The following is a 12,991-nucleotide window of genomic DNA, read 5'->3' as shown; positions in this document are numbered from 1 at the left end:
TGAGGGGGCTTCTGCTGCAGATGCTGACAGGGCTGAGGCACAGGTGGCATTTTGCCAGTTGTGCGGTCGACGGGTTAACGGCCCGTGTGTGTACCTGTGTATGCATTGTGCGTGGGCGTGTGTGCATCCGAGCATGTGTGCCTGTGTGCGTGTGCAGGGCAGGGAGGGGTGTCCAGGGAAGGAAGGCGGCGGTCCTGCCCCTGCTCTGCAGCCTGCCCAGCCGAGGGGCGGGGCCCCACCCTGGCTGCCAGGGCGAGCAGTGTGTCACATGCTCGACTGTTTCAGACACTCTCGGGAACTAAACCTGGGTGGCTGGGAAGGGGCATCAGTGTACCCCAGGTGCGCCGAGGTGACTCAGAGTGAAAGCGCCTCAGGGCTGCGACCTTACTGCCGGCCTGGGGGTGGGGGTGGGGGGGTCGGGGGCAGAGGGTGGCTTTCAAGGAAAGGGAGACTCCATCCCCTCCACGGCCGGGGCGCACACAAGGCAGCAGGAACCAGACAGTGGGCGGCAGGGAAGTCCCTCGGCAGGACCAGGACCCCAGAACGTGTTTGGAAAGGAAGTCACAGCTCTTGGTAGCGATTACTCAGCCCACGCAGGCTGCTCGCTAGGACCTGCCATTACTTTCCAGTGATTTCACTGAAAGCTGGGGTGGGAAAGTGGGTGCACATTTCTAGTCATTTCAGTAGGAACTGGAGCAGGGTGGGGGTGGGGGGGCGGCTCTCCTGGTGCCGTGACCCTGCCCTTCCCACCCCGTCCTGACCTTCCCACCCCGTCCTGCCCTTGACCCTGCCCTTCCCACCCCGTCCTGCCCCTGGCCCTGCCCTGTCGACCCCGTCCTGCCCTTCCCACCTGCCCTTCCCACCCCGTCCTGCCCCTCCTACCACGGGGTGGATGCCCCACCTGTCAGGTAACAAAAGACAAGAAGAAAATGACGCACTGCTTCCTTGAGAACCGCCCTCACTGTTACCGGAGAGGATGAATTCTACCACCCGAACCAGCATGACCTGAGGCACCGTGGCATCCTGTCCCGGGTGCGGGCAGCGGGGCGGCCTCGCAGAGAAGAGGACTGTGTCGGGGGGCAACGTGATAAGCGGGGTGATGTCCTGAGTGGCCTCAGCGCCGAGGGGTCACAGTCACCCGAGCACCATCCTCCCCGCAGCTCGACAGACACAAGAGGAGCCATTAAGATAAGCCCAAGCTCGTCCTTAACAGTTTGACCTTTTCTACGACTACCTTGACGACTTACCTCGGAATGTCAGACTGTGTTATTTTCGCGGTGTCTACTGGGGATCTCCCTGCCGGTTGCTGTGACGGTGACCTGACCGTGCCGGCTGGGGAGGGCTCCCGAGGCGAGGTCCGGGCCCAGGCGAGGCGGCCCCGGGGTTGTCGGGGGGCGACACTCGAGATGCATCGGGACCTGAGGCTCACCTCCGAGAGCCACCCAACATGAGACTGGGGGCGGAGGGAGGTGAGGATGGGACACATGATGGGGGTCCGGGCCTGGGTGCCTTCTGTGCTGCACGGGGGAAGGAGGAAAGGACGCTCTTGAAGGTTTCGGCCTTGGTGGCTGGAGGCTGCCAGGAGGGAGTTGGTTCCACTGGGAGGTTGCTGTTTGGTTCCTGAGCAGGTTGAGCTGGGGATGGCCGTGAACTTCCAGGGGACAGGTCAGGCGCATGGTGGTGGCGGTCGCGGCGCGGGGGGCCGGGACCCTGAGAGGGCAGGGGGTGAGCAGGGCCTGGGGTGGGCGTCGGGGAGAGCGGAGCTCTGAGACAGGCCCATAACTCGCGGGGGGGAGATGGGAGCCCAGAGAGAAGGTCAGAAGGTCACCGTCGTGATGACCCAGCAGTTTGGAATTTCGAGCTGCCCCTGGGTCCCAGGGAACGGTGTGTGAACCGGAGGGGTCACAGCAGGAAAGCCAACACGGGGTTCTTATTTTGAGGGCAGAAATATCTTTAGTAGGAAAGCAGGGGTAGCCCAGCAGAGACCAGACTCAGTCTGTCTGATTTTCAATTCTGGGCCTCCACTGACTCATCTGGTGAACACTGACTCAGCATTGTTATGTTACACACGGATCGCAGGGTCAGGGATGCAAGCACAGACTTCCAATATCCGCAGACACAGCTGTGCGCTCCCCCGGGACCCCGCGCTCCGCCGCCTTCACACCCTGTGGGACGTGGGACGGACAACACAGTGGCTGCCTCTGGCCCCAAGGCAAGAGGGTGCAGTTTACAAGCCGCTACCTTGCTGAAGTGCTGTGGTCGTAAAAGTAGGCCCTTACGGCGACTCAAAATTCAGGTCTGAGTCCACGTTGCACGTGCGTCCTACCAGCTGATACTGTAGGACCGTCTTACGTTTCTTACGAAACCGGCTTTCATGAGACTGAACTTGTTGCCCGTTAAGGAGAAAAGGACTTACTTGCCCCCATCACAGCAGAGACTCTACCAGCTGTTTTCAAGGCCTGAGTGCGTCTGCTTGAAGGCAGTCGAGTTCCCTGATGGAAGGGACCCTACCGTGGTGACCCTCGCATCCGACGACTCTCCTCGATACGTGTAGCCCACCTGTTGGCAGGCTTCGTTGATCTCCAGTACACTCGCAAGCTCTCCATCTTCCCATCCTTGTGGATCTAGGTGTTCAAGGCCACGGGAACACACCAGCCTGGTTTTAGCTGCTGCTGCTGTGTGGATGTTGTTTAGAGAACTGGGCACCAGAGGGAAGCCCACCTCAACCCTAAGGGCTGTTTCCCACCGCTGGTGAATGCGTGACCGCCTTTTGCAACTGTCAGACTCCGTGTCTTTTCATGCCACAGCACCTACGGCCACGGGAAATGCTGCCCCGCGTGGCCCGGGCGGGGAGGGGATCTGAAATCCGCAGGCTGACACGCCGGCTGGGATGCTGTCACTTCTTAGCTTTGTGTCCCTGACAGTCACTAACCTTCCAAGGCCTCATCACCCTCGTCTGTAAAATGGAGATGTCAATGCTCGCGTCTCCACAGAGAGCGAATCAGAGAACCTTTTAAGTCCTCAGGTGATGTGAAAGGGGACGGTTTCTGTTTGGTCGGGGCTGAGAGCCACGTTTCCTTTCTCACATCGACGTGCACACCCCGAAGAACGAACCACTGCAGCCGAGTGTAACTGTCAACGACACACGCCATCCTGTGCGTCTTCAGCCTGCGATGCTTCGCACCCCAGCAGGTGCTCCTGAAGGAAGGCGAGGATTCAGCCACCTCAAGTCACAGACTGGGGCGAAGCAGAATAAAATACACCAGGAGCTGAGGTTCCACAGTGGCTTTGCTTAATATGGTTAAAAAAAAAAAAAAAAAAAAAAAACCCTTAGTGGGCCTTAAAATATTTTTTTGTTAACTCAATTGCCTTTACCCTCTTCAATGGAAAGTAAAAAAATCCTTCTTTTCTTTCTTTCCGACATAAATAGGAACTCACTCTTGTCGGGGCATGGGGTAGGGAACCCGGGGGTGCACAGGGCGGGCCACCGAGACGAGTTTCTAGAGTCCCGATGTGAAGAGCAGCTGACGTACCCCCCGAATGACACAAATAGTTAATTTCTCATTTGTCTCTCTGAAAAGCCAAACTTCCATTTTAAGGAGATGCAGGTCTACTTTTTAAGCTCCTGTAGCTTCTGAGGGAGGGCAGAATTTCAAACTCACACCCGATTCCTAGGTCAGAGCCTCACAGCTGTGTTCCCTCTGCTGTTCTCTCTCCGTGTGGACAGGTTACGAAATAAAGGCGCCTGTTCCTATCCACCAGGCTACCTTCCTCTGCCCTAAGTAAGGACTCCCAATGAGCCAGGCCAGGGGGCACACTCCCGGGCGCCACAGTTTGCGCATGCTTCTCTAGTGTCGCCTGAGTCTCATGGTTAAATACTTTCAGTTTTGAAAATGGAAGTGCCACTCTGTGCTGAGGCCTGAGTGTCCTGTCAAAGGACCAAAGGCGGAGAACACACTCGGGCTTGGCAACTGCAGACACTTCTTCAGGTGTGGAATTGTGCAGGAAGGATTTCTGTTGCTGTTAACCAGTTGTTAGATTTTTCTTTTCTTTTTGTTAAGTGCTGTGCTCTGAATGAGGAGAATCAGCAAAATCAAAGTGAAACTTATAGAACAATGACCAAGACCTGCTTTCCCACTGCTGCCAGAGACGGCGGGGTAGGGGGTGAGGGGGTCGCCTCGGCAGCCGTTCAATTCCAAAGGTACAGACGGTTAGTTCTGACACAATTGAATGACTAACTCACCAGAAGAAAGTGAAGCAACACGGACAAAATTAGTGCAGGATGAGCACAAACATTTACACACCACCACATAGACCGTCTGAGCCAAGCACAGGAGGCAACAGACTTTTAGCATTGCCTAAGTCAGGGTTCAAACGATATCTAGTATTAGTTACCTCTTATGAATATCTAAACTGTTCAATTTAAACAGAGGTTAAGAGATAGGAAAAACGATATGATGAGTTTGCCCACGTTCAAATATGACCAAAAAACTCATATTTTATTCAAGAAACAGAAAAGGTCATTTGGTGCCATGCTTTTATTCAAATGAAAGGGGAAAAACTACACTGTACCAGGAAGTAGCAAATATGACAGTATTTTACAGCACAGCGTCGTAAAAAAACCTGTAAGCAATGCTCCAGAGTGGACAGTAAGCACACCAGACACTGTACACCACCCAAAGTGTCCATGAAACCACAATTAAAAAGCTGAATTTGGCTTTAAAAACAGCCAAATAAAAACTGTAACAGTCATTCTAAAACAAAACTGAAAAGCTGAGAGGAATGAAAAGCTTTCCAAAGCTGTGTCACATGGCAGAATTTGACAGGCCGCACTGGTAACCATGACAAGTTTGTTTGGCAAACTTAATTGAATAATTATCCTAACAATGTGACCCTCCAATGATGAGAAGCACCAGTGTGTTTCAATAAGGTTGATGAGTATCTCCAGACTTTATGAAATAGCATAATTTTCATTTGTATAATTTTAAAAACATAATTTAAAAAAATCTGCAGACTTAAATATATCCATATTCTTTCTGCATGAAGAAAGTAAAACATCATACTGAGAGCAAGGAACTTTTGTGGCAATATTCACATTCTACCTTTAGACATTGTGGACATTGTTGGACACACACACATTTGAGAATAAAGGGTGGTCCTGTCTGGTTTTACATAGTTAGTTCCTCCAATGTCTGGCAGCCAATTTAAAAAAATTTAATGGCCAAGTAATATCACCAAGAAGATTGCTTTGATAAAGGAAATTTAATTGATTGAAAAGAAGAAATTTAGTAATGTAGAACACTTATTAATTCTCCTTTTGACTCTATTATTTACCACATTTTGATTAGATTCACTTTTTTTTTTTAAACTAGTCAATCTAAGCATGTATTTGACAATCATTTCCTTCTCATTGTGACAGAAACGGTTGTCTGAAAGGTAAAATGTGCAGTCCCCCAGTTTAAATCTCCATATATTATATACACGATATGTATACACTTAAAATATAAGAGTTACATATATCCTGGTCTCTTACATGCAAACAGTAGATCACAAATAGTTCTGAGCTACACATATATCTTGCACAGGTACTGGAAAAAATCTGTGAAATATTTTTTTACAGTTTTAACAAATATACATAAATATAAGAACATAAATTACAGTAAAATATTGACAGCATTTGAGAAAATGTTGATAATCCAGATGCACTGATGCCTAAAGGCCTTATAATAATAGAAAAGTACAGTTCAGGGACATCTCATTCCTACTCTTTTTAAAAAATAAGTAAATACATCATATGAGATATTAGTTATTTCTCTAAGCAACTCAATTAGAGAAATGTATATATTTTAGTCTCTACTTCCCGTGAAAGAAAACAGACTACACATCTCATATATGCTACAATACTGTCTTTCCCTCTAAGTTTACACGGTTGTCACAACACTGAAACATAACAGGGTCACAGAATCATTCAAGTCTTTTCCTGAGAATGAAGTTTTTCCCCAACTAACCCTCTGGTATACACTGTTAAAGGAACAAAGACCACATAGAGAAGATTTCAAGTGTGTACTTAATCTAAGCTGAACCACCGGAAAAGGATAAAGAAGAAGAAAAACTCAACATAAGCAAAAGAATGTGAAGCTCTTTTAAAATTAAAATGTAGCCCTTTGTACATGTTTAAAAATTCTAAATATAATTTTTTATATCAGTTATAAATATAATGTAAAGACCTCTTGAGAACTCACGGCAGGAAGTCTGACATCCTCAGATTCCCAGACTATTCTCCAAGTGTCCTTCACTTCTGCCAGCTTATAAAGTGACATACTTTAAAAGAGATAGAAAGCCTTTTTGTTAAAAGAACAATCCCAATTATTCTGAGTTGGCCAGAAGTGGTGTAAAAACAGCACTGATTTAATCAGCAACTTCTTGTAACATCTTCTTGGTTAAGCTCATGTGGTTTCAGTGAACCTATAGCAGCTCTTCACAACTCCTCCTCTTATTTAATAGAGACACATTAATACTTGAGTGAATAATAAATATGGAATTGTAAATACTGAGCAGAATAATTCTGGCAAATGCTCTAACACCATTAAAACATGAGGGTTACTGTAAAACTAAACACGAGTGTTTCTCTCAGCATCGTAAGAAAGATGCAAGTTACCTCTGAAGGCCTATTTCCTACTCGCATGATCTCCACATGAAACAAAATACAAAGGTATCTTGGAACAAACCCCCAGGAGAGAAAAACAGCAAAATAAACCATCTGAAGACAGGCATGTACGTTAAAAAGTTTTTTTAAAAAAGCAACAAACGAAACACACAATTCGTAATCTTAGCCGTATTTCAACTAGTGTCCATGAGAACTCAGTGCTTCGATGTATCGAATACCAAGCAGGCGCACCTCCACCCGTGAGCCGGACAGCGCGTCACCACCGCCTGGCCTATCACCCAGGTGAATCTCCTGCACTCCAAACACTGCGGTCTACATTCCAGTTGTCATGACAACAGAGCTGGATGTCCAGTTTCAATTAATAAACGTCTGTTGGCAATTATAAAGGTTTTCTATAGGCAGGAAAGATGAAGTGCAAATTTAGCATGAATGTTCTGAAGCAAATATTTCCCGGTTCCTATGCTTTAGTGGGTAAAAGTTTCTTGGGCGTCACTGGTCTCTTGGTCTGCCATAAATGGCTGTGAATGGTAATTGCGTCAACACTGGCAGATAAAGTTTTAGCGGGGATGTGGCTGAACTGTTTCCTGTCAGAATTATATTTGTAAAGGCCCTCGATCATCTTTTTAGTGATAGATTTAGGGCCTATCCCAGTCAGCTTATTAATCTCTTCAGTCTCTGGGCAGTAAGTATACAAAGACCTGAACTGGCAGCCTGAATCCCGGAACAAGATTAGGAAGTTGTTGGCATCTGACTTCTCCATTTCCTTTAGGATAAGAAACAAAAATAAAAGCCCTTAAACATTTTGCTGAATATAATTTATATAACTGTGTTACATTTCTTGGCCAGTTTTATGACATGTAATTTAAAATATAAATTCTTAGTAGCCAAAATGAGGCATGCGATCCACGTCCAGCACACGGGGATTGAGATGTGTGCAGAGACCTTACCGCTGAGGTCCTGTTGGCTGTGCCGGAATTGTAGTCCCCGAGGGACTTAAAGGGCTGCAGGGTCTGCTAACTCTCGGTCTCAGTCAAACTGTCTCTACCACTAACAACCAGGCACTGGCGATCTCCTTCGCAACAGAGCTCCATTTTAAAAAAGGCAGATCATGTTATCTACATTTATGAAACGTGAACGAGTGACCCTGGGCAAGAAAATAATTTATAATTTTATATTATCATCTTAAGTCTATGCCTAGTCTTTAATAAAATCTGCGATCTTCCAGAATCCCGTTTGAAAGTAAACTCAGTCTAACAATGAGAACATAGTTACAGATCTTTCATATGCTGTTGAAATTCTAGGAGTCCCCTGAAGAGTATTTCCTCCTGAACTGAAAGAGAAGACTCCTACAGTTTCACAATGTTGCCAAATCTAATTTTCATGCAAACATGCTTACCTCCAGTATTTTTTTCTTCTGACCTTCATTTACTTTTCCAGCCAAACAGCAATGAGCTAAAGCATTTTGTATTATGTGCTTATTGGATTTTGCACTGGGTTCTTTGAAGAGCTTTGGTCCTATGGCAGAATTTAATAACAGTAATAAAACAAAAACAGCATTCCTAAGTCAGAAATACGACTGTGTTTAAACGATGCGACCGTCCCTACACTGATTAAACTCTGTAATAGAAAACCACATTCTGTGCCTGAGGGCCTCTGGCTGCTCTGCAGCGGTCAGAGCACTGTTGCATCCACAGGGACACCCCTGGGGGCCTTCGCTGGCCTCCCCAGGCGAGGGGGCTCTCAGGCCTTGCTGTCACACTGCCTGTTTCTCCTCTTTCTCGGGTTTGGTAAGGTTCCTGGTGAGCTTAATGCATAACGGGACACGAGCAATTTTAGCTTTTAGAAGACAAGAAAATGCTTCATCTTTTTCTTCTTCCACACCTCTGGGGTTTTTTCTTAGCATTTTTTTTCACAACGGTGTCTGTAAAGCACAGAAGCCCTTTTTGCCACTTTGCTGGGACATTCGCGCTCGTGAAGGGCCGTGTGCTGGCAGGCTCCCTCCCCCTCCCACTAACTCAGCTCGGCCCGAAAGGCCCTTGGTAGTGTGCCGAGAAACTGGTTCTTTGGGAAAGAAAAATCACGAGCCCTGATTTTTACCTATTTCTAGAGTAAACTACTCCTACCATGGCTGACTCAGGGCCAGCAATTCTGCAGCCGCATAATTCCTGGCATTTTAACAGTCAGCCCGTGAGCTGGTCTGAGCTGGTCAGGTGCACGCCGCAGCCCTGCAGCTCTGGGCTCCCAGCGGTGCCGCAACACGGCCCTGAAGCTGGCCTTAAAGGCTGACACGCTGCTGAAGGAGGCTGTCTTAGAAGCCACAGAACAGGAAGGAAAAGCTCACACCAAGTCAGCAAGGTCTGCCTCCTTGGGCCTTTGGGGGCCACTTCCAGGGCCAAACGGACGCGGGCGGGACGGGGCGGGACGCGGGCAGGAGGCGGGCGGTCTCTGTTCCTCCCCACTGTTCTTCTGCTGTCCTCCCACCTACCTCTCCACGGCGCTCACATTTCCTCTCCTGCTTCTTTTCTTTAGTTCTTACCTACTTTCCATTCTATGAGCTTTTCCTTCAATAACACCTCTGCCAACAGAGGCTGGAGGAGGGCCTGATGGGGACGTGCAAGGCCGGGTGCCCTCCTAGACCCAATGCATTCCCATGTCTTTTAGAGCCTCTCGACACTTTTTCAAGACGCACTGTTCCAGATACTGAAATCCCAACGTTAGAGGAGGGGCTCGGTGGACTCTAGCTGCTCCCAGTACTCAGGACCAATGCACTGCTGAGGGACCCGCTCTAACACTTCTTCAACCCGAACTACAACACAGAAACGGCCTGCATTTTTAAGGGAGAAGTAGAGGAATGAGGTGTAAGTGGTACCACTGCTTTTTAGAAACTTACCTTAATTCTTCGGGGACAAACCATATCACTGAAACCCACTTACCTGAAAGTGACCACCTGCGTTCACTGTTTCGGATCAGTCTTCCGTGTTTAGAACGAGAGGCAAGTCAGTGAACCCTTCTTAGCACAGCCTGCAGCTAGTCTCGGCCCCGTGTTAAACTGTTTCCCTAAAAACGCACAGGCACTGACCTGTGTACTCTGTTCCAGAAGCCACAGAAGAAGTGGTCGAAGCGTTCTCCCAGTCCTTTTCGCCATTTCTACTGCCACAGCGGCTTGGAGATAAGAAGCCTTCTACAGACTCTGATCTAAATAATAAATAACATTTTAATGCCTCAGATAGAGAAAAACATTTGGGGCTCAGAAGGGTATATGTGAGCACCAACCAAACTCAACCTAGAGGCTTTAAAACAAGAAGACGGTGATAACTTTGTCTCATTCACAGCTATACATCCAAGTCCTGAGAACTCAGCAGGCACTCCATAAGCGTCTGCCGACAGACAGAATGAATGGTTTGTCCACATGACAGTCGGCAATGAATGCAGTAGGGTGGTAATGCAAAGATTAGAGCTCGGAGCTGATGACTGTCACTAGAAACGTTCTTTTCTTTATATGGGTATTATAGTATAAAATAATGAAATACTGACTTTTAGCTTCTAAGGTACACATATCCTAGAGAAAGAAAGAGACAGCGTACAAAAGAGATCTTTCCTAAGTCACGAGCAATAATTCCTTACTTTGGAATTATTCTAATGGGGAAGAAAACTAGAGGCCGGCACTATACAGATGAGGTGCTTTCTGTTTTTACCATGATTGTATCACAACCGTAGTGGCAACGACTGATGTACAATTACGGTTAATGTCTTATTGGTGTCATAATTCTAAAATGCTAAAAGATAAAAAACTGAAAGATGAATAGACCTCTTTACATATAAATTTCTTTTAACAGAAACCCAAACTGTCCTAGTGAGCAACACTTATAAACATTTGTGACTATGGTTCATTCACTGGGAAATATAAAATAACGTCTTCTATGAAAACGCTTATGCTACAACTTACCTCGGGGTCCTCCTGCCTGAATGCACACTCTCGCTGTCGCCTGTGTTCAGTGACGCCAAAGAAAGGCTAGAGACTGAAAAGACACGATAAATTCGTGATCCTGAATAAAAGCAAGATTAGAAATTCAAAAGGAACAACTAGAAAAGAGTCTGCTCATTAGGCAACACCAGCATATGAGAATGGAGCTCACGTAGTTTCTTCTCCTTTTTAGATGCATAACATGTTTGCATGCATATATGCATAATTTATTCAAAATTAGCAAGGAACTACTTTTGAGAAATAATGAAATAAGTGAGGAATTAAGAGGTACAAACTTCCAGTTAGAAGATAAATGAGTCACGGGGATGAAATGTACAGGGTGGGGAACATAGTCAGTAACTGTGTAGTATCTCTGTACAGTGACAGGTGGTAACTAGACTAACCCCGGTGACCATTTTGAAACGTATGGAAACATCAAATGAATCACTATGTTGTGTAACAGGAACTAACACAGTGTTGTAGGTCAATTATACTTCAACAAACAAACCAACTCATAGAAAAAGAGATCAGATTTGCGGTTACCAGAGGTGGGGGGAGGGAGGGAGAACTGGAAGAAGGTGGTGGAAAGGTACAACTTCCAGTTATAAGACAAATAGTCCTGGGGATGTGATGTACAGCAAGACGATTACAGTTTATAATTGATCTGACACTGCTGTGTGATATATGACACAAAAACTGCTAAGAGTAAATCCTAGGAGTTCTCATCACAAGGAACAAATATGTTTTTCTTTTCCTTTAATGATGTTATCTATACGAGATGAGATGATGGATGTTCAGTAAATTTATTGTGGTCATCATTTCATGATGTATGTAAGTCAGACCATTATACTGTACATCTTAAACTTATACAGTGTTGTACGCTAATTATATCTCAATAAAGCTGGAAGAAAAAAAAGAAATAATGACAAAATTAATTGCTGTTAGGATTTAGTCCAGAAACAACGTGGTAATACAAGATATAATACAGTGATTATAAGAAAAAAGTTAACAATAAGAAAAATTAACAAAGAAATTAAGAAGAATAAAATATATTTAGGAATATCTAATTACCCGGTAGAAAATTAATTTATTAATTTCAGCCAATACCGGGTATCAAAAATTTTCACTGACTAGAAAAGGTAGAGTTCTCTTTATTTTTTGAATTGAAGTATAGTTAATTTACAATGTTGTGTTAGTTTCTGGTGTATAGCAAAGTGATTCAGTTATATATAATATATATATATTTATACACATTCTTTTTCAGATTCTTTTCCATTATAAGTCTATTACAAGATACTGAATATAGTTCCCTGTGCTGTACAGTAGGTCCTTGTTGGTTCTCTATTTTATATATAGTAGTGTGTACCTGTTAATCCCAAACTCCTAATTTATCTCACCCACCCCGCCCCTTTTCCCCTTCGGTAACCATAAGTTTGCTTTCTATGTCTGTGAGCATTAGAGGTCTCTTTAAACAGTCAATGTTATGTTATTTTCCTTCAGTTTTAAAATTACTCTAGGAATTCTCTAAAATTTTCCATGGCATTTAGTTTTAATAAAGTAAACGTTAAAAAAATAAGAGTATGCATGTTGAATTTAGAAAAAAAATATTATCTCAACTCCAGAAATTATAAATTTGGATTTTTGACCATTTATATCTTAAAGGAGGGACTCATGAACTCCTGATCTTATATTCCTGGTTATACTGACATGTTCTATACACATTCCAGGCACACAACGCTTATCCTTAAATTTACCAGTACAGAAAGGGTAGTTAATGATCCAGGGAGCTGACGTCTGAGGGTGAGCTCCCTGCCAGGTTAGTGTTTAAGTTGGATGTTCAGCCCCCGTGTTTGCTCTGTTGGCCATATGCATGCACTCATAATACACTCAAGTCACCGGAAGCATCCTCTGCTCGTTCTGGTTCTGCACACAGGGAGTGTGCACTTCAGCTCCGAGCACCCCCAGCCAGTGTGACTGCCCAGGCTGCTGTGGCTATGAACAGACTCCTCACAATGCACGTGTTACCTGGAGGACCTTTTATGGGTGTTTTGGGGGATTCAATGTGGTCTCTGTGGATAGACTTCGGCCGCTGCTTTTTCTGCTTTGCTCCCTGAGGCCGAGGCTTGATGACCGTGTCCATGTCTTCCATGAGCTTCAGCTGCTTGCGCCTCAGGTACTCCTGCCGGATGAACTCCCGGCGGGCTCGCTCATCTTCCTTCTTCTGACGTTCTTCCTCGGTTTTACGCCTAGGAAACAAGCGGGTACATTTCTTTGTGCACAACACTGTCAGGTGTGCGCTTACGTGAGAAGGAAGAATGATTCAGCCCCTGGGAAATTGGTTCATTTAAAATGTACTTGAG

General features: G+C 45.7%; 1 protein-coding gene across 3 annotated transcripts in view; it reads right to left on the bottom strand.

The window, feature by feature from the left end:
• Positions 1–2,013: 2,013 nt before the first annotated feature.
• CAMSAP2 (calmodulin regulated spectrin associated protein family member 2) overlaps positions 2,014–12,991 on the bottom strand; it is an 89,100-nt gene continuing 78,122 nt past the window's right edge. Inside the window, exons 13-18 of one of the 3 annotated variants that reach the window (XM_082615803.1) lie at positions 12,657–12,877; positions 10,614–10,686; positions 9,747–9,862; positions 8,064–8,182; positions 7,923–7,997; positions 7,355–7,430 (exon numbers count right to left, since the gene is read on the bottom strand). In XM_082615803.1, coding sequence (XP_082471929.1) covers positions 7,965–7,997; positions 8,064–8,182; positions 9,747–9,862; positions 10,614–10,686; positions 12,657–12,877 — 562 coding nt within the window. In that variant the 3' untranslated portion in view covers positions 7,355–7,430; positions 7,923–7,964. Of the gene's footprint in view, positions 3,292–4,523; positions 7,431–7,922; positions 7,998–8,063; positions 8,183–9,746; positions 9,863–10,613; positions 10,687–12,656; positions 12,878–12,991 lie in introns of those variants that run through there. The other 2 variants (XM_082615802.1, XM_082615801.1) reach the window with 2 other exon arrangements.

Source organism: Mesoplodon mirus, assembly GCF_964341445.2.
Source record: "Mesoplodon mirus genome assembly, chromosome: 3".
Taxonomy (NCBI): domain Eukaryota; kingdom Metazoa; phylum Chordata; class Mammalia; order Artiodactyla; family Ziphiidae; genus Mesoplodon; species Mesoplodon mirus.
Note: the sequence above shows the minus strand (reverse complement) of the source record. Positions and strands in the feature narration are given on the sequence as shown.